At 56.9% G+C, this 27,426-nt stretch overlaps 1 protein-coding gene across 1 annotated transcript in view; it reads left to right on the top strand.

Moving 5' to 3' along the window:
• The window catches only part of LOC114616659 (nuclear receptor corepressor 2), a gene marked incomplete at its 5' end in the record, with an annotated part of 50,932 nt that overhangs the window by 7,110 nt on the left and 16,396 nt on the right, over positions 1–27,426 (top strand). The window contains 12 exons of the mRNA XM_028762087.1: positions 5,962–6,104; positions 10,810–10,957; positions 12,427–12,480; positions 13,322–13,922; positions 19,100–19,220; positions 20,029–20,197; positions 22,895–23,059; positions 23,957–24,093; positions 24,585–24,687; positions 24,806–24,910; positions 25,053–25,150; positions 25,846–25,996. Of these exons, the coding sequence (XP_028617920.1) occupies positions 5,962–6,104; positions 10,810–10,957; positions 12,427–12,480; positions 13,322–13,922; positions 19,100–19,220; positions 20,029–20,197; positions 22,895–23,059; positions 23,957–24,093; positions 24,585–24,687; positions 24,806–24,910; positions 25,053–25,150; positions 25,846–25,996 (1,995 nt within the window). The remainder of the gene's footprint in view (positions 1–5,961; positions 6,105–10,809; positions 10,958–12,426; positions 12,481–13,321; positions 13,923–19,099; positions 19,221–20,028; positions 20,198–22,894; positions 23,060–23,956; positions 24,094–24,584; positions 24,688–24,805; positions 24,911–25,052; positions 25,151–25,845; positions 25,997–27,426) is intronic.

The raw sequence follows: 27,426 nt of genomic DNA, 5'->3' as shown, positions 1-27,426 counted from the left end.
TGGGTAGGCACCAAATGTTTGCAGTACTTGGTATACAGTGGATACTCAGGTGCAGACTGCAGGGCAGCTCACAGCCTGGACTGGAGTCCCAACTCTGCTTCCTCTGGACTCTGCCTTGAGTGGGTACCTATGATCCCCGCCTGTGTCATGAGGGGTGGGATGCAGGGGCATGACCTGCCAAGATACTGCCCAGCCACAAGTGAAGCGAGCTTACTGTGGAGGCAGATGCATTACCTCCACCCTGCTTTGAGGCTACTGCTATTATGCTGGTAAGGAAAGAGACCTCAGAGATGTTGAATGAGCTACCCAAGGTTGCAGAGCTGTGATGTGGGGGGTCTGGGATTGGAACCCAGGCTCTTGAGTTGCAAAACAGGATTTAGAGGATTAAATCAGGTTGGGCTCTAGGCTACTGCTTTAAGTAATGAAAGAAGGAAGGGCAACCAGTGGGGCAGATAGCCCTGTGTCAGGGACAGTGCACTCAAGTGAGACACTAGGAACCTAGACAGTGCGGGTGTAAGAGGCAGAAGTAGAGAGACCATGGTGGCATTGGTGACAAAGGTTTCAAAGGGACGGAAGGGACCTGGACTTGGATTCTGGCTGCCTGAGGCCCACGATCTCTCTCTGTGTGTGGTGTGTATATGCTTAGGGGGCAGGGCTACTTTCCTGGGCTCATCTTGGGTGGGGCCTGAGCCTAAGCTGGAAGCTGCCTCCTTAGGAACTGGCTATATCCAGGGACCTGGCCCCTGCCTACCTTAGGACCAAGACTACAGGCTTGGGGGCTGTATGGCTGGGCCTAAAGCCTCAAGTTTCCTCAGAGGGGTTAGCCTGGCCCCTAAGGAATTCTGACCCTGGACATATCCAGTGGTTGGAGGGCAGTGTCTTGACCAGGGTCATTGGATGCTGTCTCCAGGGCAGGCAATGGAGTGTCCTGTGCCAGCTCTGCTCAGTAGACACACCCTCCCTTGAGAGCCCTGCCCTCCAGTGCTTGTGGTCTGGTCTCATCCTTCTCATGGTTGAGTACCTAGGCCTGGTGGGGAGACTCAGCCACTGTTCTGTCAGAGTTCATGCTGTCCCCATTGCAGGCCAGGCTGACCTTTCCAAGAGCGCACCGTGTGCCTCGCAGGGGGCCCTGGTGCACAGCAGTGAAGTAGGCTGGCCAAGTTAGTGTGGCCACTGCGCGAGTTCAGGGGCCATGAACGCCAGACTCCGTCTAAGTGAGGAGATGACCAGAGGGCTTGGAGATCCCTGTAGGCAGGATGGAGATGGCCCTGGTGGAGTGTCTGGAGGGTTTTGGCCTCTTGTGTTGTGATGATTCCCAGGGAGAAAGCAGAGCTTCTGTATGGATTGAGGTATGGCCAGACATGGGTCAGGATCTGGACTCTTGTCCCTAATCAGTGCCCTAAAGGAGATGTTGTCGGCTCCCGCCTTCCCTCCCTCTGGGCCAGCATCCCACTCTTTGCTAGGGCGGGACAGGTAGTGAATGACCCTTGTGACCCCAGTTTCCACGCACACCGTGTTTCTGCTTTGTCCATGAGAAAGTGGCATAGTTGAGTATGGCTCAGTGACCAGCCAAGGCTCTGGGGGACAGGACATTCTGACTCTGCTCTGTAGGTGGGCAGCTGGCCTTAGGTCGAGCCCTGACGGCTTTGTCTGACTGGAGTACCTCCATTGTACCAGTGATTGACAAGTACTAGTGCTGAGGTCTGAAGTGTGGAGCGGGAAGGCGGCCAGGGCAGGTTCAAGGGTGAGGTCATCACAGATGCCCCCACAGGGCTCCCGGTGCCCCACATGGCATACTGAAGGTCTCTGGGCCTCTGGTGCTGGTGCTCAAGGAGCACACATCCATCCCTTGACTCCAGAGCAGGCTCAAGGAAGGAGGATGTGATGAGAGGCCTCAGGACAGGGAGTGCACATCTCTCTGACTTCTTGCTCTGGGAAGGTCTTCTTTTGCAAGTCTAAGGAAGCTGCTGTGGTGGTAGAGCTTGGGGCGGGGACCCTCCTAAGCTTCTTCCTGGGAGGATCTGGGAGCCCCAGCCTGGGAGAGCCAATCCTGCCATGTTGTGTCTCAGAGGTTACACATTTGCTGAGCTCAGACCCTGTGGAGGGGATGGGGCTGGAACAATCACAGCCGCCGAGCCACTGGAGCGTTTCATGGGTCCCAGGTAGCACATGAGAAAGGGTCACCTTTCTCCCTCCCCTCCGTGGCTACTGGGCTCCTTCAGCTCTCTGCCAGCTTCAGGCCCTGACTCAGGCCCCCTGCCTTGACTTCCTGTCTTGGCCAATTTCACTTCCTAAGTAGCTGCCTCTGAAATTCCTTCCTTAGAAATTAGTGGGGTGGGAGAACCCAAGACCGCAAGGCAGGCTGGCAAAACCATTGCACCGAGCACATGGGCCTAACACTTCCAGGACAGACACTCGTGGGACCTTCATGGCTCCCAGCCTCGGACAGTCAGGTGTCTAGAGCTTCGTTCCTTTTTGAAAGACATTTGCAGCCCAAGCACCCATCAGTATGGAAGGATAGCAGTCCCAGATGGCTGCAGCGAAGAGCTGATCTCAGGGAGTAGATGCTATGGAGATGAGATGCCACCCCAACTCCCTATCCACCCATCCCCAGGGCCAGAGGCAGGGCTCAAAATGCTTCCCAGGCAGATGCAAATGTCCTGGGGCCTTCTCAGGGTTGGGAGCTGTAGAGCTAACTGTTCTCTGTAGCTCTGTAGCTCTTAGGAGCTTTGGGGTTTCCTTCAGGAGCACCCAGACATTTTCTCAGGGGATATGCTCACATCGGCCCCCTTTGGAGTTCCCTGTGGAGCACAGTGGGATTCTGTAGGAACGAATTCTGTATTCTCAGCATTGTTGGAATCGGGATCTCTCCGCCAGCTGGCCGGGCATACAGGGACACTCCAGTCTGTCTGTCCGTGTCCTCTGGGCTCCAGTCAGCCTGACCGGATGCTGCTCTAGGAGGCAGTTTAGTTGTCTTGGCCTCCCGGGAGCCCTTGGGACCTCGCAGCAGGTGCTCTCAGAGAATAGAGGATGTATTAGGTAGCCAGGGTCCCCAGACCTCTGGGAGTCCCAGCCCCCCCCACCACCACCACCACAAATGGTTGTGGTGTCAGAGTACTCATAAGTACATCCTAAGTTCCCCACCCTCCACCCCCGTAGAAAGCCTTGGCCACCCACAGCCCTCCAGGAGGCTGACTGGGCCAGGCTTTGGGGGCCTGCGAGGAAGGGGGGTGCGACCGCAGGTGGAACCGGCTGGCTGGCGGGAGGGCTGGCTGGCGGGCGGGCGGAAGAGGCTGCTTGCTCCCTGCCTGCCGGGGGTGGGAGCTCTGTTTTTCTGGATCCCTCAGTCTGTTCTTACCGCTGCTGACGCTGCCACGGATGGGGAGAGAGGGAGGGAGCCTGTGCCAGTTGGCCCGCCCAGCCGAACCTGGGCTTGTGCCCGGCCCCCGCCCGCCCCCGCCCGCCGCGTCTGGAGGTCACATTCAGTCCTGACGCGGCTCGTTGGGTCAGGCAGCAAGAAGAGCTGCGCGGAGCCCTGGGTCCCACAGCCCAGCCGTTTAGGGACACAGCTGCCTGGTACTATCCTGCCTGGGGCTTTTGGATTCCGTGTGGCTTGGTGGGTCTGGGGGCTCTGGGCCAGCACCCTCCCCAAGTGTCCTCCCTGAGACACTGGTGCCTGGAAGATCTGCGGACGCCGCGTGCGCACTGGTGACGCCTGGCACAGAGAAACCCAGCACACAGAACTGACAACTTCCCGCTGCCGCCGTAGCCCTCGCTCCCCTCCCAAGCAGGAAGGGCACTGCTCTGCTCTCTGGGGCAGCTGGTAGCAGCGGCTGGAGGAGTCCTGGGCCCACCCCCAGTGCCTGCTTTTGCCCTCACGGCTCCTGAGGATGTGAACAGAGATAGAACCAGGGGATACCAGCAAGAAGCCCTGAGGAGCCTTGCGGCCACAGCCTCCTAATCACTGCTCCGCTCCCGGAGCATCCTTCCAGCCGGATGTTTCCGGAAAACTTGGCCGAGGGGGAGACGCAGATGAGAGGATGTGAGTGGTCCCCAGCTGGGGATGGGGGCTGGAGGGTGGGGTTGGCTGGTGACAGGGACTTTGATGGGGCTACAGGAAATTTCGGCTGCGCATGTGGTGATGGTGGGGACTTGGAATTTTGGACCCGTGGCCATGGCTCCCCTTTCCCTGGCGCTCCTTCTTGTCTTTCTAGGGTGCAGCCAAGATCCCCTGGAAGGAGGCTGTACTTAGTCTGGGCTCCAAGCTCGGCCGGGGCATTCGCAGGGGGGCTCCCCGGGTTGGACAGGGCAGCTGGGCTGTCTCTACAACATGGGGTGTGAAGTGCTCCTGTGCACAGCACCCCAGTGTAAGGTTCCTAGAACGAGAGTGGAGGAAGCTCGCGTCTCCCCAGGGCTGTGTGGCACACTCTGGGAAGGGCTCCCCCCACAGCTCTGCCCAGCGCTCTTCCGTGACCACACGTGTTCAGCAACAGCTGAGTGTCATCCCCCACCCTGCCAGTTCCTTGCCTCTATAGGCTAAGTTAGTTGGGAGACCCAGCTGTTCGAACTCCTCGTTGACTTAACTGAATTTGGAAATGTCTGCTCCCCGGGGTCGGGCCATTCCCTCCCCCCAACTCCTCAGGCACCCCACCCCCAACAGCTCCAAATGGAGACCTGCCCTGGGGTTCCGGGGCCTGCAATCCCTCTGCCTGACGTGTTTGCTGGGCCCTCTTGGACTACACTCGGGTAATATAAATAAACGCAGCCCCAGCCGCCAGGTTCTGGAAGTGGCAGCTGCTGCTGGCGCGGGTGGAGGAAAAGGTCAGGGGCTGAGTTACACTTGATCCTGAGCCCTGGCCCTCCCTGCCTCCTGTCCTTGAGGATCCCTGAGAAGCAGCTCTGGAGCCACGTGGCTCTTGTGGTCACTGGAGGCCAGCAGGTGGCCTGCACCTCCCCCCTCACCATGTCCCCTGTGTCTTCTTTCCCCCCCACCCCCCAAAGTGGGAAGGTGAGGCTCCGGGCCCACTTCTGGGCTGGTTGAGGTGGGTGGGAAATGTTCAAGAATTTCAGTCTTTACCAGGGTGTGGGGGAGGGGCAAGATAGATGCAAAGCGAGTAGACCTATGGGGTCACTTACTGGTGTGCAGGGGTTTTATTGTTTCCTTTGTTTGTAGTAAGCCACCAACTGGGGTTTGAATGAGGGGGTGGGTCCCCCTTCCCTTCCCTCCCCCTCCTGCCCCCTGCAAGTCATAGTTAAGCCTCTTGTTCTGCTTTGACTTGTGTAGAGGAAAGTGATGGGAGGCTGGGTGATAGGAAATGGGACTTAGTGTTGTCACGTGTGGCTTTGAAGCTTGGAGTCCGGCACTGTCCTCCGGCCTCCTAACCTCCATCCCCAGCGGCAGGTTCTGTTGCCGCTATGGGAAAGTGGCCAGCTTTGGCTTTAAGGGAGCGGGGTGGGGGGTTGGGGGGATCGAAGGTTGGTGAGGTGTGAATAGAGCGCTCCATAGCCTTCTATGCTAGCCCAGGGTTTGTGGCCTCAGAGCTTGTGAGCGGTGAGGTCTATGTCTTGAGACAGATCTGTTGGTGGCTGCTGAGTGCCCAGTGGCCCTGAGTCTGGTGCGGCTCTTGAGGTCTGAGGGCCCAAGCTTACCCTGTTCCCTTCCCCAGCTTGGCCCTGCTCCGACCTCTGCTCTTCCAGAGCTCTTCTCCCTTCACCTTTGGTGAGACCGGAAAGCAGGCTCGCTCTCCTGAGGCCTCGCTGCAGCTGTGCAGTGTCAGAGCTGGGTCACCACAGCTCCCGCCCAACTGGGGAGGGACGGATGGGGGGAGGCTGTCTTCTGCCCCCTAGAATCTTAACTGTGGCCTTGCTTGGGGCCTTGCCTGTCACCATTTGTTTCCTGGTCCCTGGCTGTGCCCCTTGGTCTTGGACTGTAGTAAACCGTCACCTGCCCTCCACCTGCAGGCCTCCTGGAACATGGGAGGAACTGGTCAGCCATCGCCCGCATGGTGGGCTCCAAAACGGTGTCCCAGTGTAAGAACTTCTACTTCAACTACAAGAAGAGGCAGAACCTGGACGAAATCCTTCAGCAGCACAAGCTAAAGATGGTGAGTCTGGCCAGAACTCGTGGGCTGAGCCCCCTGGGGACTGGGGACAGCCAGGCTTCCCACAGCCTCCCTCATGTGGCCCCTGGATGCCTGGCACCCACATGGGGAACTATGGGTGGGCTTGGCCTTGAGTGAGCCCAGATTCCACTGTCACCCTCAGTTCCCTGGATTGGACACCCAGAGGCAATGGGCCCCGAGTGAGCAGTCTGGCTGCCTTTGGAACAGCAGGGCTATGGTGACAGGGAATGAGGGTCACAAAAGACAGAGGCTGGAGGAAGACACATCCCACACTGAAAGCTGTGGGTATCTCCAAGCAGGGCCTCTGTTGCACCCATGGCCAGGAGAGTCATTGGAGCTACTGCACCACCTTCTCATGATCCCCCCTCCCCCATCTTGTACATGCTTGACGTCATCACCATTTTTAGGGCTGGGGAAAGTGAGGCTCAGGGAAGCTCTTTAGCCACCTAAGTGAGTATGTGAACTCAGAGCTGAGTAACTCTGCCCCCCCTCCCGCCGTGGTCTGAGGCTTGGGAGGACACCTTGTGGTCCGTCCTTCCCTGGGTTTAAAGTTGTGTGGGTTCCTGTGCAGCTGAAGATGTGTTGCTCTTGCCTGCAGCCTACCGAGGTCCAGAGCAGGGAGCACAGCAATGCACGGCATGGGAGAGCAGGCCAGAGACAGCATCGTTCTGTTAGGGCTCGGCTCAAGTCCATGCAGAATCCAGGGGCACCCTCCTCAGGCCACCCTCGTGCCATTGCTTACAGCCCGTGTTCCCCTGAGCATATGATTTTCCAGCTCTCCGTGTCTACAGGGGACTGTACCCTCTGCTCTCAAGGACCCCCAGTGGACCCGAGTACACAGTCAGCTAGGAAGAGGGCCAGGGCGGAGCTTGTGGTTTGAGCACCCATATGACCTGACCAGTTTCTCCCTAGTGAGCCATTTCTTCAGCTAGAAGGTGGGTAGAGGAGGTGATGACAGTGGACAGAAATGCAGGTGGTCCCGTGAGTCAGAAAAGAGGTGCCCGTGAATGGGAGGCACTCTGTGGGGCTGCTTACTCTTTCTGACATCCCTGTCACCTACATCATAGCTACCTACCCCATGTCCTCTAGGTACCTGAAGTCCTTGCAATCACTATGCAGCAATTACCAAGGGCTATGTGTGTGTGTGTCCATCTGTCTGTCTGTCAGTCAGTCTGTGTCTGTGAATCTAGGTTGTGCCACTTACAGGCTGTGTGGCTTTAGCCAAGAGTCTTGTCCTCTCTGTGCCTCAGTTTCTCTGCCTGTGAAATGGAAAGGATAAAACAACTGCCTCCAAGGTCTCTGGGGGAGGGTGCGTTCCTCCCAAGTGCCAGGGCAGTACTTGGAAGGGGACATGAGGCAGTTCACCAGCTCCCCACCAGCTAAAGCCACAAGGCGCTGATGCTAGAGGGCTCAGGGTCTTCAGGGTGTGGTATGTCTGTCCCCGGTGAGAGATGGATCTAAGCCTGCATGCATGGAATCGCCCCAAAGTACAGAGGGCTCTGGCCTGGTGGGTGTGTGCTCTGACTCTGCTGCCCTGCGGCTTGTGTTCAGGGCACACAGCTTGGCCTCTGGGCCTCAGTTCCCACCTGCTTCAGGAGCCTATGGGGAGCCAGTGCCTTCCACTGTGGGAAGTCCAGCGTCTGGCCCAGGTCACTGAGTAGGGCAGAGTCCCTGTCTGCTGGTCAGAGGTGTGGCTGGAGGTTCCTCAGGAGCTTGCTACTTCCATGGTGGGATGTGGGGAATCAAGGTGAGCTTCTGAGCTGAGAAGGTGACTCTGGTCTGAGTGGGGTGGAGCCAGGCTGCCCTGGAAGGGGGTCTTCGCCCTGTTCTTAGCTTTGTCATTGAGGTGGCTGCTCTGACTCCACCTGTAGGGGAGGTGGGCTGATTCTCTCCCCAGGCAACCTCAAGAGCAGGCTGGTCCTAAGGATCACAGAGCAGTAAGCAGAGGCGGATACCCCACCCCCACCCCCCAAGTATAGAGTGAGCACCCTGTTGTGGGAATGTGTGAGCTGGCCTTTGTAGAAGCCCCTGGCCTGGCTGGCTGTTCCCACCCACTCTGGACGCCCCTAGAAAGAGAGGAGGTCAAGCTGGGCCTCGTGGCTCATGGCACTGAGGAGACTGAGGCAGGAGGATCAGGATTTCAGGGCCAGCCTAGGCTACAGGACCGTGTCTCAAAAAGAAAATTACAAGAACAAGAGGGTCGCTTCTGTCCTCTGAGTCCTGAAGCAGTGGCTAAGGCCTTTGGCTGCTGGCCTGGCCCCGTCTGAGAGGAGGAAAGCATGCCACCCTCGGCCACCCAGGGAGCAAGGAAGGCAGGAGGTCAGTGGGTGTCCCTCCTGCTCATCCCAGGCCTGGCCTGCACATGGCTGCTGGAAACTCATCAGGAAACAGGAGCTTGGGCGGAGCCCGCGTGTCGCAGGTTATGTAACATTTGGCAGCCTTGTCCTCTCTGAGGTCTCCCTCCCCCTCTGTGTGGCCGAAGGCTGCCCTTCTGTCTGTGTCCCGGCCCTCAGGGCTCGGCCTCCAGGTTGCTCGGTGTGTCATCTGGGCGCTGGCCCTGCTGGCCTTGCTTCCTTCTGCTGCTTCTCTCTGTGGCTGCTGGGAGACGCTCCAGGCGGGGATGTACTTGAACTCTAGCAGGCAGGCCTCCTTGACTCTGAGCTTTGTCTCTCTGAGTCAGTGTCGTCGGCTCTGAGGCTCCTTTGTGTAGTGACATGGTTACAGAGTGCACGTAGCTCTACTCCAGGTGTCGGAAGGAGGCAGTTAGAGCAGGCAAAGGTCCCAGTTGACGGGGAGTAGGTCTCGGCAGGAGCTGCTGTAACACACACGTAACTTGCAGCATGTGGCCCACAGTTGCCGAGACACAGATGCAGAGAGAGTGAGGGTTTGCAGGGCATTGGTTAATCCTTCAGGGAAATCAGAGAGGGCCTCTGGGGAGATGACGTTGGAGGAAGTGAGTATTCGCTATCTGGGGGAAGGGTGTTCAGGCAGGGAAGGAACAGGCTGTGTAAAGTCCCTGGGGCTGGCGTGGGGCCGAGAGAAGCAGACTTAGACTATGCAGAATGGCAGGGCCAGTGTGATCTGGAGCTGATTTCAAGCGTCAGGGGCTGCCTGGCGTGGTGGCCGTTTACGGCAGGGTAACTGTGTGTACATGTGACTTGACACCTTGCAGATTCCCGGTGTGCAGCAGGTGCTTTGTAAATGCCATCTGAAATTTTGAGTTTGTATCTCCAGAACACCCGATTACACATGCCTACCAGCCCTCTGGTGCTGGGGCTGTGGCTGTGGCTGGATTTCCCATAGACTCTGGAGTCACAGGGGTGTGCTGTATCGCCTGTCCGTGGCTCTGCCGGGCTGATGGGCTCCCATTTCCTGTGAGTGTCCCTGCAACCTGCTGCCTAGTTCCTGTTGCTAAAGATAGACGAAGGAAGGGGATCCCCAGCCACACGCCACAGCATCCCCGCACCCGCAGACTGGAGCCTGGGCCTCCTGGGAGGTGCCAAGACCAGGCCCTGTGTGGGCGCAGGTGGCAAAGCAAATGTCCACAAGGTCTGTGTATACTTAGAACAAGCCTGTGGCCTAGCGTCCGCAATAAGGGACAGTGATGGACGGCAGGCATGTATTTCCCTTTTATCCCTGTGTCCGAGGATCCTGGCTTGTCCCAGGGATGGCACATCTGTAGCTTAGGGGCTGTGTGACAATGGACATAGCAGGCCTCAGAGCATGGTCATGCTATGTTTCCAGGACAGAATGTCACCAGTCAGGTATAGCAGAACTATGATCTGTCACCAGCTTCTGACCTTGGTGGTTTTTTTCTGACCTACGACTCCCCGTTTGCTGTCTTCCACCTTCCCCAGGAAAAGATCCTCGGTTGCAGTGTGTCTCCACCCACCACCGCCTGTCCCTCATACTAGACCAGGCTTACCCTGTGCTAGGTCCAGAAAGCCCTGCGTGCCAAGGGGAGGGGGCCCTGGTCGTTTCTAGACCAGTGTGTGTCCTGACTCTGCCATTTCACATTCCAAGCTGAGGGAAGCTTCAGCTGCTCTGGGCTGCAACCCAGCTCAGTAGAGAGACACGGAAGTCCAGCCTGGAGGGGATTTTGAAGGCTCCTATGCCGGGAGGGTGAAGGTGGGCCCTGAGTGTGAGGAGCAGAGGTGGTTTGAGGGAAAAGCAAGACTACAGTATGGCTCATCCACACCCCCAGGGCCTTTGCACATAAGCCTCTCTCACCCAGAGCCTTGCTTGGATGCCCCCTCTATACTCAGACCTGGACTCCAGTGTCGCCCTCCTGTAGAGTCCTGATCACCCACCCTGCTGGCTTGGTCCTGTTCCTTTTCTGTTCCCGTTTGATCCCACTGTGGCCCCCGGCCAACCCTCTGAGTCCTAACTTTAGGCCATGTTGTGCTCCCCTGAGTCTATATCCACAGCACCTCCATCCAACAGTGCCCCAAGTGTGCACTGTGACACTATAACCTGGGCCCATCCTGTACCCAGGGTCCCACTGGGACACATGGCACTACGAAGCCTCTGTGGTAAAAATAGCCCTGGCCTTCCAGGCCACTGCCGTGGGCTGAGTGGGAAGGTTGCCCGCACATCCATACGGCCAAGCTCACTACCCTCGAAGCTGTGACTGGGCCTCAGACCTAGGGCATCCCCGGCCTTGACCGCTGCTACTGTCCTGTCCCAGGAGAAGGAGAGGAATGCACGGAGAAAGAAAAAGAAGACCCCAGCTGCGGCAAGTGAGGAGACGGCCTTCCCACCTGCTGCTGAGGATGAAGAGATGGAAGCGTCAGGCGCAAGTGCCAATGAGGAAGAGCTGGCGGAGGAGGCAGAAGGTGAGGTCACTGTCCTCGGGGGTGGGGTGGGGGGAGTGAACACACATACACACACACACACACACACTCTGTTCTGTGTCTTCTAGGCATCCCTTGGTTCCCCAGGCCAGGCCTAGGGATGAGCACAGAGGAGCCCTGACTAGACTGGAGACTTCTGGCTCCAGCTCCCCACAGTTCACATGCTTTCTCTGTCCGCCCGGCATGACCTCGGGAGGCCAAGCCATGAGTCCTCTGAGCATCCTAGGCTGGGCCCTGGCCTGTTGGTGTCAAACCTCTTTGTTGAACACCTTCCCAGCCGCCCCCATGAGCAAGGTGGACATAGCAGGGAGGGGAAGTGGTGGAGACAGAGCTGCCCACAGAGTGAGGGGTGACTGAGCCGTAGCTATGGGGAAGGGGGGTGGCTTACACATCTGCTTAGGAGCAGGGACGGTGAGGGGCCAGGATGCCTGAGGCCTCTCACCACCTGGGGATTCCTGAGGCGGCTAACCATTCACACCCAAGAGCAATGGGCTAGAAAGGCTGAGGTCCAGGCTAGGGGCCACTTGACCTAGGATTTCCTTGTGTGGTAACAGTCATGGCACCCATATAGCCTTGTCTCTGTCACCACATGCTGAGGAGTGACTGAGGAGGTCCCTAAGACCTGATTTGACAGCTTTGTCATAGCCCTGTACTCTGTGTCTCTTTGGCATCCAGGGGAAGGGGCCTGGTGGTCTTCCTATATTACTTGATGTCTGGGTCTGTAAAGTGCCTGCTACGTCCAGGCTCTGTGAACGTGCCTGGTACACATCCTGGGTACCTGATGGAATGTCTCAGTCCAGAACTGGGCCTCTAGCCATTCCTTCCTAGTGCTTAAGGTGGGGACCAGTCACAGTTGTCACAGTCCCTGCATGACTCTGGGGGCTTCTGGTATAGACATAACTGACAGCGAGTTGTAGGCACCAACACCTGAGATGGAGGATTGCCCGCTTGTTCACAGGACCAGTAGCTTCGGCCTCCTATGTCCTGTTGTTGGGCTGCAAAGAGGAAGACCAGAGGTCGTGGCCCCCTTTGTGGCTACTTGATTTCCTCACCTGTCACCATCCTTCATGAATAATACCCTGGTCTTGAGGTCTCTGAGGGTCACATGTCCTGTGTGCTCACGGCCAGCTCCCTGCTGGTGTTACCAATACCTGTTCTGGGAGAGATGTCCTGCTCTGGGCTCCAAGGGAACTGAGAAGCCAGGGAGGCTGGGGACTGATTGACAAGGTTGGAAGGCACATTGGTTTGTAGCCCTGGCACTCATACACAGCTCTGTTGATCCTGGACGCACCTCGGCCTTGCCTGGTGGCAGGCGGGGTGGCAGGAGCGACACACTTTGGCTGTGGGTGGCCAGGGCCTCCCTTGGGAGCAGTGGAAGCTGTCTCGGGTCCCCTGCCCTTGTCGAATCACTGTACCGCCCCAGTTCTAACGCCTCTCTAATTTCCTTCCAGCCTCGCAGGCCTCTGGGAATGAGGTTCCCAGAGTCGGAGAATGCAGTGGCCCAGGTAAGAAAGTGGCTTTTGGCTGAGCTGGTGGCCCAGGGCCATAGTGGGGTATCCAAGATCTTAGATCCCCATCCCTGGTCCTTGCTGTGTGCTGCTTCTTCTGTTTTTGTTTTTTTTGTTTTTTGTTTTTTTTTTCCCCCTCTACAAAGTTTCTGTTCCCTGTTGTGTCCGTGGACAGCATGCTCTGCCTGTCTTTCTTCTCTTTGGGACCCTTCCCTTTTCCATGTCCTCAGCCTTGTTTCCAGGTGTCTAGTTTGCAGAAAATGGAGGGACTAGAGACTTAATATGTTCGTGCACACGCACGCGCGCGCGCGCGCACGCACACACACACACACACACTCAGCCTTAAACAAATGGGAGCTGGAGCAGCAGACACGCTCCTTCAGGGCGTGCTCCGATGCAATGGCCTTGTATCGAGCTGTATTGTCGGCCATATTATAATACACTTGTGGTCCCCCCCAACAGTCACCCTCCTGCTCAGCCTCCTCGGAGGTTTGGTTCCCCATTCTGTGGATAGGGAAAGTGAAGCTTGAGCGAAGCCCTGAGCTTCCCATGGGAGTACCAAAAGTTGGGCATCGAGCTGAGTGGCGCCCAGACCATAGCTGCAGACCTCAGAGGAAGGCCTGTCTTGAGGCTGTTCTTGGATTGGCCCTGTAAGCGCACTGGCTACTTGGGGAAGTCTAGGGGTTGGGGTTGGCCAGTCTGTGGGCAGCAGGGAAGAGAAGCCAAAGTTACAGGGACTGGTGAGGGCTGGACAAGGCTTACCCAGAGGTATAGGAGCTGGGGGGCTGTTCATCCCCTGAGTAGCTTATGTCCTCCTTTCCTCTTGCCCTGCATGTAGCTGCTGTCAACAACAGCTCTGATACCGAGAGTGTCCCATCCCCGCGCTCGGAAGCTACCAAGGACACTGGGCCTAAGCCCACTGGCACTGAAGCATTGCCCGCTGCCACCCAGCCACCCGTTCCTCCTCCAGAAGAACCCACAACAGCCCCTGCTGAACCCTCCCCAGCCCCTGATGCCAGTGGGCCACCATCCCCAGTGGCTTCCCCATCACCTGCCGCACCCCCGACTACTGTTGACAAGGATGAACAAGAAGCCCAGGCTGCTACAGTTCCCCAGACGGAGGAAGCCAAGGAGCAGAAGTCTGAGGCAGAGGAGCTGGTGATCGATGTGGGAAAGACAGAGGAGCCCGAGGCTCCTGAGGAGCCACCGGAGAGTGTAAAGAGCGACCACAAGGAAGAGACTGAGGAGGAGCCTGAAGACAAAGCCAAGGGCACAGAGGCCATTGAGACTGTGTCTGAGGCACCACTCAAGGTGGACGAGGCTGGTAGCAAGGCAGCTGTGGCCAAGGGTTCCAGCTCGGGTACCACCCAGGACAGTGACTCCAGTGCCACCTGCAGTGCCGACGAGGTGGACGAGCCCGAGGGAGGTGACAAGGGCAGGTGAGAGGCGATGAGCAAGTGAGCTTTGGTTCTTGTGTATTCTGCAAACACAGGTGGCCCAGCCTGCCTTGGAGTCTTGTGGCTGGTTTTCAGGGGTCAACATGACACTGAGACCAGAAACAGGGGTGTCCTAGTCACTGTTTTATTGCTATGAGCAAGGCAGTTCTTACAGAAGAAGACATTTAATCCTGGGCTGGCTTACAGTTCCAGAGGTTTAGCCCATATCCTCTGGAGAAGTGGTTGAGAGCTGTGGAGAGACACACAGTGGGGGAGGGAAGGAGGGAGAGAGCTGTGTACATTGCTACAGAGCCTGGCTTGGGCTTTTAAAACCTCAAAGCCTGCTCCCAGGGACACACTACCTCCAACAAGGTCCCACCCTCTAATCCTTCTAATCCTTTCAAATAGTGACTTAGCATTCAAATGTGTGCTTCTATGGGGACATTCTTATTCAGACCACCTTCAGGGAGTTCATTCTAGAAGGGAAGACCCACTGGGGCAACCTGGAGATGTGATCTGGAAGAGAGGTAGCCATAGAACGCTCCAGGGAGAGAATGAGCTAGCAGTGTGTGTTGGTGTGATCCAGACCAGGTGGCTTGACATAGCAGAGTAGTGGGAGGTAGAAGGTCCAAATCCAGGTGTGCTGGAGTCACCCATACTCCAACCTGGTTTCTATCCAGCACCTTTCAGTGCTGATGGATGCCTGTAGTCCTTGGCTTATAGACACAGCACTCTGATCTTAGCCTCCATAGACTTTAGGGTCCCCTGTACCTCTGTTTAAATTAATTCCTGCTTCCTTGAAGGTTGCCCGTCTCCCATGACTACATCAGCATAGCTTTCTGACAAGGTCTCATACACCGGGCCCCAGAGTTAGGTCTGGGATCCCGGGACACAGTTCTTCCCTTCCATGGTAAGAATGGTTGATGCAGAGGCCATGGCTAGGGGCCAGCCTGGTGCCTGCAGTGAGGAGGGACTACTTCATGGGACAGGCCATTGATTGTGTTCCCAGAGTATTCAGGATGTTGAGACATGAAGTCTGCTGAGGGGGGTCCCAGTGAGCCAGATTGTTCCAGTGATGGCAGTAAAGATGCCAACTATGGGGCAGTGATTCAGATGATATCACCCAGGGCCCAGACACTGGAGCCCCTGGCCGTGCAGACACCCCCACCTATCTCTGAGGTAGCGTTGGATTTGTGGAGTATTCCGATTGGCACGCTCCCTGCCCTAGGGGCACACCATGTTTTAGGTGAGACCCTCTAGGCACCCAAAGGCAGGTCTGGAAACCTCTCCCCATCACATCTGGACAGCCCCACCCACCTCTGGGCAGCCGCAGTTGTTTTGTGATGAGGCAGTGTGCTATGTTTATTTTGACTGCAAACAGCAGAGTCTGTTTTCTCTCCCTTCGAGTCTCTGAAAAATTCCAGCAGAGCAAGGGAGGAGACCGTGACCTTCAGTCGGCCCACACAGGGCCCTTCCTGCTTCCCCTGGCTCCCCTCTCCCCTCAGGGCTGGTGGGTTTGAAATGGATGCTTTGTAGATCTTCTCTAGTCCCGGAGGACTCCACTGGTAGGGCCCACATTGAGCAGGTGGACAACAGATGGCCCTGGATAAGCAGAAGGTAGCCAGCAGGCCTCCGTGTCCCCAGCTTCTTGCCTGATAGGCACAACAGGACATAGGGCCCATGGCAGTGTCAGTGCCACCAGGGTCTCTGCTGAGATGAGAGATTGCCACAAAGCCACAGGTGGCTCTAGCATGGCCCTCTGGAGTCTCGATGGTAGACTCTCAGGCCGCAGAGCCTGGCGTGGGGTACTATCCTGTATACCAGCCCGCTCCTCAGACTTCTGTAGGCTCTGGTCAGGCTGAGGCCTCTCAGTTCTGGCTCCCTTCTCCCGTAGGTACTAGCCAGTAGTATCTTCCCTCCCTGGTGCTTGGTGGCTATCCACCTTCCCTGCTTGCTCTCTAGCTCCTAGGCTGGGTCTCAGGACACCCTCCCTGTCCTGGGGCCCACCTGAGCTCTCAGTGAGCATCTAGGCTTCCTGGTGGGAAGCTTACCACCTTCACTGGCCACACCATGGGGGATGGGGAGGGTAAGTGAAGTACTTCAGCAGGCCAGCAGCCTGAGCTGCTCTCTGTAAACTCTGGGTGATCGCATCTAGGCCCTCTCAGTCCAGTCTGGGAGAGCTCCGCTGCTCACTGCTGCCGTGCCGGGGGAAGCTTAGCCCAGAGTTTGCAAGGAGGCTTGCAGCCCTACCTCACTTTCAGAGTAGGGACTTGGTGCTTTCCAGTAGAGCTGGACCTTGGGAAGCCCCACCCACCCCCAGCCTCCAAGCTCAGTTTCCACATTTGCAATGGGTAAAGTTGTCACCACGGAGTTGTTTGGTTATAACTGTGACCAGGTTCACAGTGTTTGGTTCACAGCAAGTGCTGGGCAGGCCCCTGGAGAGACTAGACACAGGACCAGCAGGGCCCTGATTTCCCAGTGCTCTTGGTGCTGGTGGGAAGAAAGGCGTGTAGCTCATGACACATGTGGATGGTATGTGTGACTCGAAGCCGGCAACCCTTGATGGTCATTGCTCTTAGTGTGGAGAGGAAGCCTCATCCTCGTGTGGGAGGAGCCAGGTAGGACAAAGGGCCTCTGGCCTCTGAGCTTACGGTCAGTGCTTCTCTAAGGTCTGTAGCTCGGGGTCTAGTGACCAGTGGGGTTTTTGTCCTGTGAAGACCAGACATCAAAGCTATTATTATTATTATTATTTTTAATGACGTGTCTGTGTATGAATATATGAGTGTGTGCACGTGAGTGCTGGTGTCTTTGGAGGGATGAGGCCATCTGATCTCCTGGAGAACAAGTTTCGGGCGGTTATAAACCACCTGGTGTGCCTTCTGGCCTCCATACCCCTAAGCCACCTCTGCCGCTCGTTGATGTGCGTGCGTGTTTGTACACCTGCCTGAGTGTTTGTGTGCCACATTCTTGTGCACTGACCACAGAGGCCAGAGGAAGGAGGCCAGAAGAGGGCATCAGGTCTTCTTTCTGGTGCTGAACCACCTTGTGGGTTCTAGGAACCAAACCTGCGCCTCTGCTCTTTACCACAGAGCCATCTATCCAGCTCTAGGATACCGTTCTAGCTTTAGGCCTGCCTGGAGATTATAGGGAAACTGAGGCACACAGAGAAGGTCTTAGTTCCCAGGCGTGTGCCTTCATGAACTAGACATGCAATTTGAATCTCTGCAGAAGCGTATTTTCATATACACAAAAGTCTAGTTTCAGCGCTGAAGCTTCCTGTTGTTCTCTACTGCTACACAGATGGGGGTGAAGATGCTCCCCGAATTTAATGCTGCAGCAGTGGCCTCTCCATTACAGCACACCTTTCTTTGGTGGCTCTGGAGAGCTGTAAGTCACTTGCACACCACTTAGGGCACACAGTCTTGTGACATTGGGTGTTTGCAGTGTCTCACGGTATCATTACAGACTATGCCATCACCCCGGAGAACACCCCACAGCCTTCCTGGTTGTGTGTATCTATTGATGGGGCGTGTGGCCATTATGTCTGGCCTCTTTTGCATAGCACTGTGTTTTGGGGGCTCTTCTGTTGAAGGGCAAGCGCCAGGACCCCATGACTTGGATGGCAGCCCCCTTGCCTCTGTCTGTGGGTATCTGCATGACTACGTAGTTTGCTGAGAATACTCACAAGCTGGTTTCTCTGTGGTATACGTCTTCATTTCTCCTGAGAATGGTTCCGCTCAGTATAGGGTTAGTGGGGAAGCCTTGTTTTGTTTTTGATGCTTCGTAAGTGAGATTCACTACGTAGCCCAGGTTAGCCTTGAACTTGTAGAATCTTCCTGCCCAGACTCTCCAATGCTGGGGTGATAGTTGCCATGCCACCCCACCCAACCTGGGCGTGACCTTCTGAGGCGTTTTTCAAAGCTTGTGTAGTATTTTATTTCAATTTAAGTTTATCAAAGCTAGTCATAAAAATGGCTAGGGGCAGCCAGGCATGATGGCAACATGCCTTTAATCCCAGTACTTAGGAGGCAGAGGCAGGCACATCTCTGAGTTTGAGGCCAGCTTGGTCCACTAAGTGAGTTCCAGGACAGCCAGGGCTACACAGAGAAGCCCTGTGTAGAAAAACCAAAAAGAAAGGAAGGGAGAGAAATGGCTTAGGGAGGGCGGAGCAGATGGAACATGGACCACAGGAGATCTGGTGAGAATGGCAGCCGAGGAGTCTCTGCCATGGGTGTGGACAGGTGGGATGGAGGAGTCAGGGCGGCCTGTTCTTCCTGTCCCCCCCCCCCCCCCCGATTGCCTCAGGCAGCTTCAGCAGGCGTCATCCTGTCTGTCTGCTCTCCCTGCTTGGCTGAGCGTATGGCAGATGCGGGCAGCAGGCTGCTACCCGCAGGGCCTGTCGCACGCATATTTCTGCCGCAGCAGAATCTGTGCCCCTCCATCTGCTGAAGGAGGCTCGCGCTCTTTTGCTGTGTCCCCTGTGGTCTTAGCTGTCAGGAGTTCTCACCCCAAAGGCTGAAGGGCCAGCTTACGTGGCTTCATGTGCCTTGAACCAGGATGGTCTCAGTACCCAGAGGTGCATAGCCCCTGGTGTTTTTAAGGACCATCCCTAGATTTCTCCTCTGTCCAATTTCTAGGGCTGTACCCATAGCTCATCCCGTCATTGAGGTCGTGAAACTTGCCTAACACCCCCCCCACCCAGGACAGGACTGAGCTCAGAGACATATTTGGGCCCAATACACACAGGCTCCAGTTAGTAGAGTCATCCGCCCCGTCCCAGGTCCCAGTCTGCTCTTCTTACTCTGGGTTTGAGACGAAAATAATCTCCAAGGAATCTCTCCATGTCCCTCCACCCTGATCCGGTTGAGTTTGTGGCCTTCCGGCCACTCCCTGAGGGCCTGCATGGCCTAGGCGCCCAGTTAGGTCTTTTCAGCTGTCCTCTTTGCCCTGAGGCCATCTTGGAGCGGTGGATCGTGTGGGCCAGAGGAGTGCGGCTACCCAGCAGAGTGTGTTGGCTGGGGCACCTGGACTCTGCTAAGGGCCTCCCTGGCAGACCCCACCATTCAGGACTTGAAGGAGAAGCCATGGAGGCAGGACTGCCCCAGCCCACTTTCCTAGGAAGGCCCTCTAAGAGCCTGTGGCTGATGCTCCAGCCTGACCTGACGCTTGTCCCTCCCCAGGCTGCTGTCACCAAGGCCCAGCCTCCTCACCCCAGCCGGAGATCCCCGGGCCAGTACCTCGCCCCAGAAGCCACTGGACCTGAAGCAGCTGAAGCAGCGAGCAGCCGCCATCCCCCCTATTGTGAGTAAACCCTGCATCCAGGCAGCCCACCTTGAACCTGATTTCCTGTGTTCAGCATTGCTGGTTGGAGCTTTGCCTCCGGAGGGAGGCTCTTCCCCAGGCTAGCGGCTCCCAGAGATGGAGATGTATACACGGGACTGGTTGATAGGTAGGCAGGCTGGGAGGAGTTGGGAGATCGGGAAGGCCGGTCTGAGCAGACGCTCTCTGGAGGTTCCCCCACGCCCCAGACCAGGCAGCTGTGGCCAGCAAGCCAGTCCCCAGACCCAACGACACCTCAGCCAACTGATGTCCAGGCCCTTTCAGGTCTGTCTCTGGGGCCTTTTGGAGCTCCCCGTTTTCTAAAGACACTTGCCTGGCTTTAGTCTCTTCGGCTATTTTAAGATTTAGGTTTTGCCTTTCTATTGAAAGCAGCAGTTTGTGGAGGTCCAAAGTGGCCTGTCTGTCAGGTTTAAGTGTTGGACATAGGTGTCTGGCTTCACTGCTAGCTCCCCAAAGCCCACATAGCTGCTACTTCTTACTCCTGATTCTCGTGGTGATATGGGGTGTGCTAGGTGGAGTACACAATAGTGGGTCCTAACAGGTCCTAGCACCTGCCTGGCTCTGGGCACCGGAAACAGGCCCTTCTTTGGCAGTGATGACCCACCCCCCCATGTCTGATGTTAAGGCTCTGCCTCCACATGGGGGCTTTAAGTGGAATGTGGCTGCCTTTCTAAACCTGGCTTTTGTACTGGCCACACGGCCACTCCCTAACCTGTCAGCCTCTGACATGGGGCCAGGATGTTCACGCCCTCCCTGTGTCCCCCAACAGGTCACCAAGGTCCATGAACCCCCCCGGGAGGACACAGTACCCCCAAAGCCAGCTCCCCCTGTGCCTCCACCCACGCAGCACCTACAGCCAGAGGCTGACGTGTCTCAGCAGTCCGGAGGAAGTCCACGTGGCAAGTGCCGGAGCCCAGTGCCTCCTGCTGAGAAAGAGGGTGAGTGTTGGGCACAGGGATGCGGTGGGAGTGAGGAGCAGCCCTCTTCTCTGTGGAGCTCCCAGGGCAAGCCCGGGCCAGGCTAGGAGGATACATTGTTACGGCAGCAGATGACAGGTCTCAGCCACAGAGCTCCAGAAGTAACTCAGGCTGGGGGCTCTTGAGAAATCAGAGGCAGTCTAGTGTTGGGGTGTGGTGTGTGTGTGTGTGTGTGTGTGTGCGCGCATGCATGTGTGTGCAAACATACATGTAGCCAGCTTCTCCTTTGGTGTGATTCAGGTCCCATGTGACCTTTGGGATCCCTGAGGGTGCAGTGCAGGTCACTGTCTTAGAACAACAGCAGGACTGACCTGAGCTGAACCGGCTAGCCTTTCCCCGGCTAACGCATGGCCTGCCCACTGTTGACACCCCTTCATTGGCAGCACAGAGCCTCCTGGGCAGGTAGTGGGCAGCATCTGCCAGGGCCCCGTGGTGTTTGTACATCGGTGCTTCTGAGCACTAGGATTGTCAGAGGGAGGTAGAGGCTCTGCCTAACTTAGTGGTGGTGGGCGTGAGAAACAAGCAGGCCGTGGCCGGTGCGGGGCAGACACAGGTGGGCTGTGTGTCCCACAAGGATCTGGTGGGAGAGCATAGGAGATGATGGGGAAAGGCCCTTCAGAGACTGGGAGGGGGGGAGGAGGTCAGAGAGGACAGTGGGGAGGAAATTGTGTAGCTAAGGTGGAGAACAGCTTTGAGTGACAGTTTGCTTTGGGAGGGGCATGTCATCAGATTAGGGTTTTGAGAAAAATCAGTGTCTGATTCTTGTTGAAAAAGGGCAGAAGGGAGTAGGGCAGGGGTGGGAGGCGGGCTGAGGCGCTCCTCCCAACAGCTCCAGGGCAGCCTGGACTTGACAGGTGGCCTTGGAAGTGGAAGTGGGAGGAAGGGGAGGCTTGAGTTTGTTCCTGAGGCCAAGCCACCGGGACCTAGTGATGACCCCTGGGAAACAAGGGCAGGGGTGTCTTGTTGGAGCTGGGTCGGGAACACACTACAGGAAGGGGTGGGCTTTAAGGGGCCAGGTGTATAGAATACAACGGGCTGTGAGAAGCCACCGGGACTCAAGATGACAGCCTGGGATGACCGAAAGGGGAGGGGAAAGGCACTGGTCTGGCTCTGGCCAGGCAGCTGTGGCTGAGCAGGGCTGGAGCCACCTAGGGCCAGCCAGGTCCTGCTAAGTTGGGCCCTAGGCCCCAGTCCCTGGGAAAAGAGCCAGCAGTTCATGGTCCCTGAGGCTGGTTCTGGGCCCATCCATGTGGCCAGTGCTACGTTGTTTCCTAGACTCCTCCCTGGGGAACATTGCACCTGGCGGCAAGCTCTGTCACGTGGTCTGGCCACAGAGCGGCTCCCCAGAGGACACATGAACCCAGCATGCAGGAAGCCAGCCTTTTCTGTCCTGGCTCCAACAGGGAGCTTCCAGGCCAGCCAGGTCCCTTGGGATCCCCAGGCCCGGCTGGAGGAACAGGTTGTCCATCCTGGCTCTCAGCCACCTGCCTGCATTGGCTGAGTCTGACCCCATTTCCTTCCAGCCTGAGACTTCCTCTCTGTCCCCCAGCTCTCCAGAGCCAAGTTGGATGGGGCAGCCAAGGTCTACACTGGGCCAGGGCATTGGGTGTTTGAACTTCCTGGTTCAGAGCAAGCCCTGTAGGTTGAGAATGTGAATACCACACCAGTTATTTTGGTGGGCCACCATCTCCCCAGGGGCCGTGAGTTCAGGGGAAGTCTGGTCCCCCGTAAAGGAGAGATTGGACCTCTGCTTGTGTCGTAGCTTTTCTTGAGGACAGCCTAGGGCTGTGTGGAGGTGATCCTCAAGACACTTAGCTGTCAGTTCCTGTCCCGAGGCCAGGGCCACTGTCCTTCAGGATTTCTGGGTGGGTCGTGATCCCCAGAATGTATCCAGCCAAGGCTTGCAGTTCAGAACAGATCGAAGCTAAAGCCAGAGCTCATGGAGCCTCAGTGGGTGCAGACCTGTCTCTGGGCGTTCGACACCTGAGAATCACGGGGGTTCTGGGCCATGTGGCATAGCCACGAGCTGTAGCCGGCTGCCTGTGTTCTCAGGTCTCCCCTGCACTCAGCAGCCAGGGCCTCGGTCTTTCCATCTTGAGGGTGAAGGAACAAACCGGCTGTGACATCCGAAAATGTGCTACCTTTTGCTGTTGTTTGTGACCACATGGGCTCCAATCCAGACATGGCCACATTTGGCAGGTGACGGGTCTGGTCACTGTCCTCAGTGTGCCATACAGGCTCAGCCTACTGACTGCCATATATATAGTAGATGGCTATACACACACTGCCTCTGCCCCAAGCTCATCTAGAGTGGCTGCTAGCCACACCCACTGCCATAGCTTGCAGTCACCGAGGGCGGTCAGCAAGCCTGACCCAGCCAGCACTGTTGGTCCTGTACACTCAACTGGGGGCATTCTGCGGGGAATCGTAAAGCAGACGTTGTCCCTCTGACACATGCCCTCTGTTGTGACTGTCCCTGTGGTCCAGCCATGAGCCAGTCCCATACCAAGCAGGTATCATGGGGACCATAGTAGCACACCTCCGCTGACATATCCCAGTGCCCCTCTTGTCAGGGTCTGTCACAGCTGGCCAGTGGGGTTGGAGGGTATGGGGATGGCAGAGCCCTCCCTGACTGGCCACCGTCTAACCCTCTTTCAGTAGAGAAACCCTCATTCTTTCCGACCTTCCCAACTGAGGGTCCGAAGCTACCTACTGAGCCCCCACGCTGGACATCGGGCCTGCCTTTCCCCATCCCGCCACGGGAGGTGATCAAGACTTCCCCACACGCCGCAGACCCCTCTGCCTTCTCCTACACACCCCCCGGTGAGTGGGCAGCACACCAATTAAGTCTGTGCTGTCCGTGGGCAACCAGCTCTTTGCACTGGCGCGGGGTGGCGTGGTGCCCGTCGGATGAGTCTTTGGCTGGAGGTTTGGCTTGCTCAGTACTGCAAAGTTGGGCACCTTCTGAGACTTGAGGGGAGCTTCCACATACTACGCACAGTGCCCATTGGCAGCCATGGGAGGTACTTGACCTGGAAGGGGGAGGTCTAGCATGGGAGATATTTTCCACCAGTGACTAAGAGGATGGGCATTAGAGGGAGGGGTGGGCAGTCTTGATTGACAGGTGCTATGAGACTGTTTTGGTGAAGCCACCTAGGTTTTTTTATTCTTGATGGTCCTCACCACCATTAAAAGTAATCCAGCCAGGGGCCAACAATAACCAGCGTCAGCAGTGGCTGGCCCAGGTGTTGCTGACCATGTGGGACAAGTGTACTGACAGAGCTTGGAGAACAGGGAAAGGCATGCCAGGCAGAAGGAACAGCATATGCAAAGGGCCAAAAGCAAGAGTCGGGACACTTGAGGTACCAGGTCAGACTGTTATAGCAGAGAATTGCTACTCAGCCAGCCCAGGGATCCCCAGTCACATGCCACTGAAACCCATGCCCAAGGTGACTCTCCTGAAGGCATAGGGAGGGATGGCCTACTGACTCTGGGAAAGATCCCTTTGGTTCCTGTGAGGAGGATAGAATCTCGGGAGGGAGTGGAAATCAGGGTGCTGGCTTAGAGGCTTGGCTGTGGAGCAGGAGGTGATGGAGGGGAGAGATGTGGATGGTGCGGGTGTAGAGGACCCAGGACTGTGGGGTTCCCATGGGGTGCTCAGGTCTTTGAAGCAGAGATGTGTAGAGGAGCCCCCAGTATACACTTCCTGTTTCCTTGCAGGTCACCCACTGCCTCTGGGCCTCCACGATAGTGCCCGGCCCGTCCTGCCACGCCCCCCCATCTCTAACCCCCCACCCCTCATCTCTTCCGCCAAGCATCCCGGCGTACTTGAGAGGCAGCTGGGTGCCATCTCCCAGGTGAGTACCTCTTGGGCTGGGTCTCCCCATCACAGGGAGCCCTTTTCGAGCCCAGGGATGTGTCCAAGGTTGGTGCTGGGTGGGAGCTGGCTGGAGTCATCTCTGCTACTTGGACCAGCCTACGGTGGCTACGTGGATCACAGGCCGTGCATTCTGCTGCCTCAGGCAGGTGACTCAGCGTCTGTAGGCCTCAGTTCATCGTCCGTTAAGCGCGAGGATGTGGAGATGCGGCTGCTGCAGGCTGTCTAGTGTCACGTCCTAAACCCTTGGTCACCTCTGCATCCTACCTACCCTCACCACGTGGTGTGCGAAGCAGTCACGCTGTGTCCTTTATGTGGGCGCTGGCCTTGGGCAGTTGTTGCCCTGCCCACAGTCCTCCAGCTCAGAGGGAGGGCCGGCAGCCCTGTCTCTCACCTGCATGTCCTTAAGTCCCTAAGCACGGCTGTCCCTGTGGCTGACTCTGGTTGTGATCTGTTTGCTCACCCTAGCAGGGAATGTCAGTACAGCTTCGTGTGCCTCACTCCGAACATGCCAAGGCCCCCATGGGCCCTCTCACCATGGGGCTGCCTCTTGCTGTGGACCCTAAGAAGCTGGGTGAGTTCCCATGACCCTTTGATTCCTACAACCTGTGCTAAGGGGTAGGCAGTCTCGGCCCTGGGAGTCTAGTGGGAGGGGCATTCTGAGACCTTTGTGTACCCTCTCTTCCACCCAGCCCCCTTCAGTGGAGTGAAGCAGGAACAGTTGTCTCCTCGGGCTCAGGCTGGGCCACCTGAAAGTCTGGGAGTACCCACTGCTCAGGAGACCTCTGTGCTGAGAGGTAAGGCTAGCCCAATTGCCTTCAGTCCTAGAGAACCTAAGAGCCCATTTCACGGCTGTCTCCTCACCCTTGAGACACCAAGAGGGACAGTTGGGTGGCTTTTAGACGTGGGGTCCTGAGAGCTGTGTCTTATGCCTTCTAGGGACAGCACTGGGCTCCACCGGCAGTGGAAGCATCACCAAGGGCCTCCCCAGTTCCCGGGCTGCAGATGGCCCCAGCTACCGAGGTTCTATCACCCATGTAGGTGCTGGGGGCAGGGTGGTACGGACAGGCATGCCAAGTGGGTTGGGATGGGATGAGAGGACATCCGGGGAGACTAGAGACAGTGATCTGAATGGTTGGTCACTGTGTGGGGTCAGGCCTAGGGTGATAAAGAGAACAAGTGTCGTGTGTCTCTGGCAGTTATGTGCGGCAGAGACCAACCACAGACAGGGATAACCAGGCCAGTAACCAGACTTTCAGGAGCCACAGATCATAAAGTATCTGAACTGAGAAAGTTACCAGGGCCAGGAAGAGGGGAGCGTGACATGTTACCATGGCCAGAAGAAATAGAGGGAGCAGGGGGTGGCAGCTGGCTCTTGACATATCACTAGTCCATAAGCATGAGCCAGGAGTGGGTGCCAGGCTTTGTACCCACTGAGGCAGGAAGGATGGTGAGTTCTGGGCTAACCTGACCTGTAGAGTGAGAGACATTGTCTCTATGGAACAGTATGATACTATCCTTGGTAGTGTCTCTGGGAGGGCACAAGTGGGGGACGGGGTGTTGGCAGCAGTCCTGGCACTAGGAAGCCAGGATGAGCGACACTGGCAACGGTGCGGAGGGAAGTTACGCACGTGTGGCTGTGTTCTCTACATGCCTTGTAGGGCAGGGGAATGGGTAGTGTGTGAGGAGTCACCCACCCACAGATCTGGGGGCTTACCACTCCACCCTATAGGGCACGCCAGCGGATGTCCTCTACAAGGGTACCATCAGCAGGATCGTCGGCGAGGACAGCCCAAGTCGCCTTGACCGGGCGCGAGAGGACACCCTGCCCAAGGGCCATGTCATCTATGAGGGCAAGAAAGGCCATGTCCTGTCCTATGAAGGTGAGTACAGAGGACAGACAGCCGTGAGGCACTGACAGGTAGGTGGGGTACGCCTGTCCCCCTTTCTTGACGTTGCCAGGATGTCTTTTCTCAAGACAGACATAGCAAGAACACTAAGAACAATCATCTTGCTAGGCCGAGGCTTAGTATCCGACAGTACCTCCCTGCCAGCTCAGGATGGAAACCCCTTGTTGATTAGGAGTCCTACAGACTAGACTGCAACGTGTGTCACCAGGCAGTCATTGTGGTGTGTCGACACTTGGCTGAGCAGGGAAGGGGTGTGGCAGTCTGGACAGGTTGAGGGCTGGGCCGAGGTTCTGCCCACCTTACACTTAGGGGAGATGACCATACTCATGCTCAAGGCCCTTCTATGAGGGTGCCATCCTGGCCCTGGTGAGACAAGGCAGCCCTTGTTAGGGAGGAGGCTGTGGGGTCTATAGAGGTGTCTTTAGAGCCAGGCAGAGCTCAAGGAATACCAAGGAGCAGGCAGGGAGTGACTTCTATCCTGCAGGCATACAATCCAGAAGAGATCAGGGCTGGCCTTGGCAGCTTCCCCCTACATAGTCTGGGAAAGCTGGGGGCAGCAGCTTCGAGTGCCGTGACAGGGAAGAGCTGTGGCAGAGCCATGTCACCCTCATCTCTGGGTAGAAAACATAGCCAGTGCTGCCTGAAAGTTGAGGACCACACACGTGGGAAGCATCCCCCAACAGCCAGGCACCCATACCAACACTCGCTGCTGGGATCCCAGGGACTGCCAGCTTCCCTGTTCCTTAAGCCCCATAGCCTAGAAGTCCTAGAGGTCACAAGTGACCCCATGTGGCTTTGGCACCTGACAATAAAGACAGTCTTGAGGTCAAGGGCTACGGTTCCCTTGGGTGCCAGATGCATGTCCCAGTGATAGTCCCAAGCGCTAGCAGAGCAGGTGGTCAGAGTCCTGGACCAAGCCCTTAGTCACAGCCTGCGAGCATGCAGACTCTCAGGTTGTAACCTTCCAGGCAGTCTTTGTGGAGATGGCGTGTCCTGTGCGTCTCTCCTGGGCCAAGTGGGTCTGAAGCAGTTCAGAGTGTCGCCTGCTGGCAGTCAGTCCCAGCTGCCAGCTCTTTCTTTGCAATGTTCCGTAGCCAGAACATCCAAGTCACTGGGGTTAGCAAAGCCACTTCTGTCCCTGGCACACAGAGGCACACCTGTAAACTGGCTTCGCATGGTCCTTGGACCAGGAGCTTACACATACCCAGCTGTGCAGATACAGATCTTCAGGCGCTTGTGGGGGCTTCCCTGCAGACTCAGACTGTTGGTGTCTTGTTAGTGTGCACATGTACCCACGGGCACAGACACATACCCACCCACCTAGACACAAGTGGCGGGCATGCCCTGCTCTTCCCACCAACTGGGCTTCTTTGAGGGTCCCATCTGTGGGATGGCAGGGTCTC

This window comes from Grammomys surdaster, unplaced genomic scaffold (assembly GCF_004785775.1).
Source record: "Grammomys surdaster isolate TR1022 unplaced genomic scaffold, NIH_TR_1.0 332803, whole genome shotgun sequence".
NCBI classification, from domain to species: Eukaryota; Metazoa; Chordata; class Mammalia; order Rodentia; family Muridae; genus Grammomys; species Grammomys surdaster.
This window is presented reverse-complemented; position numbering and strand designations above follow the sequence as displayed.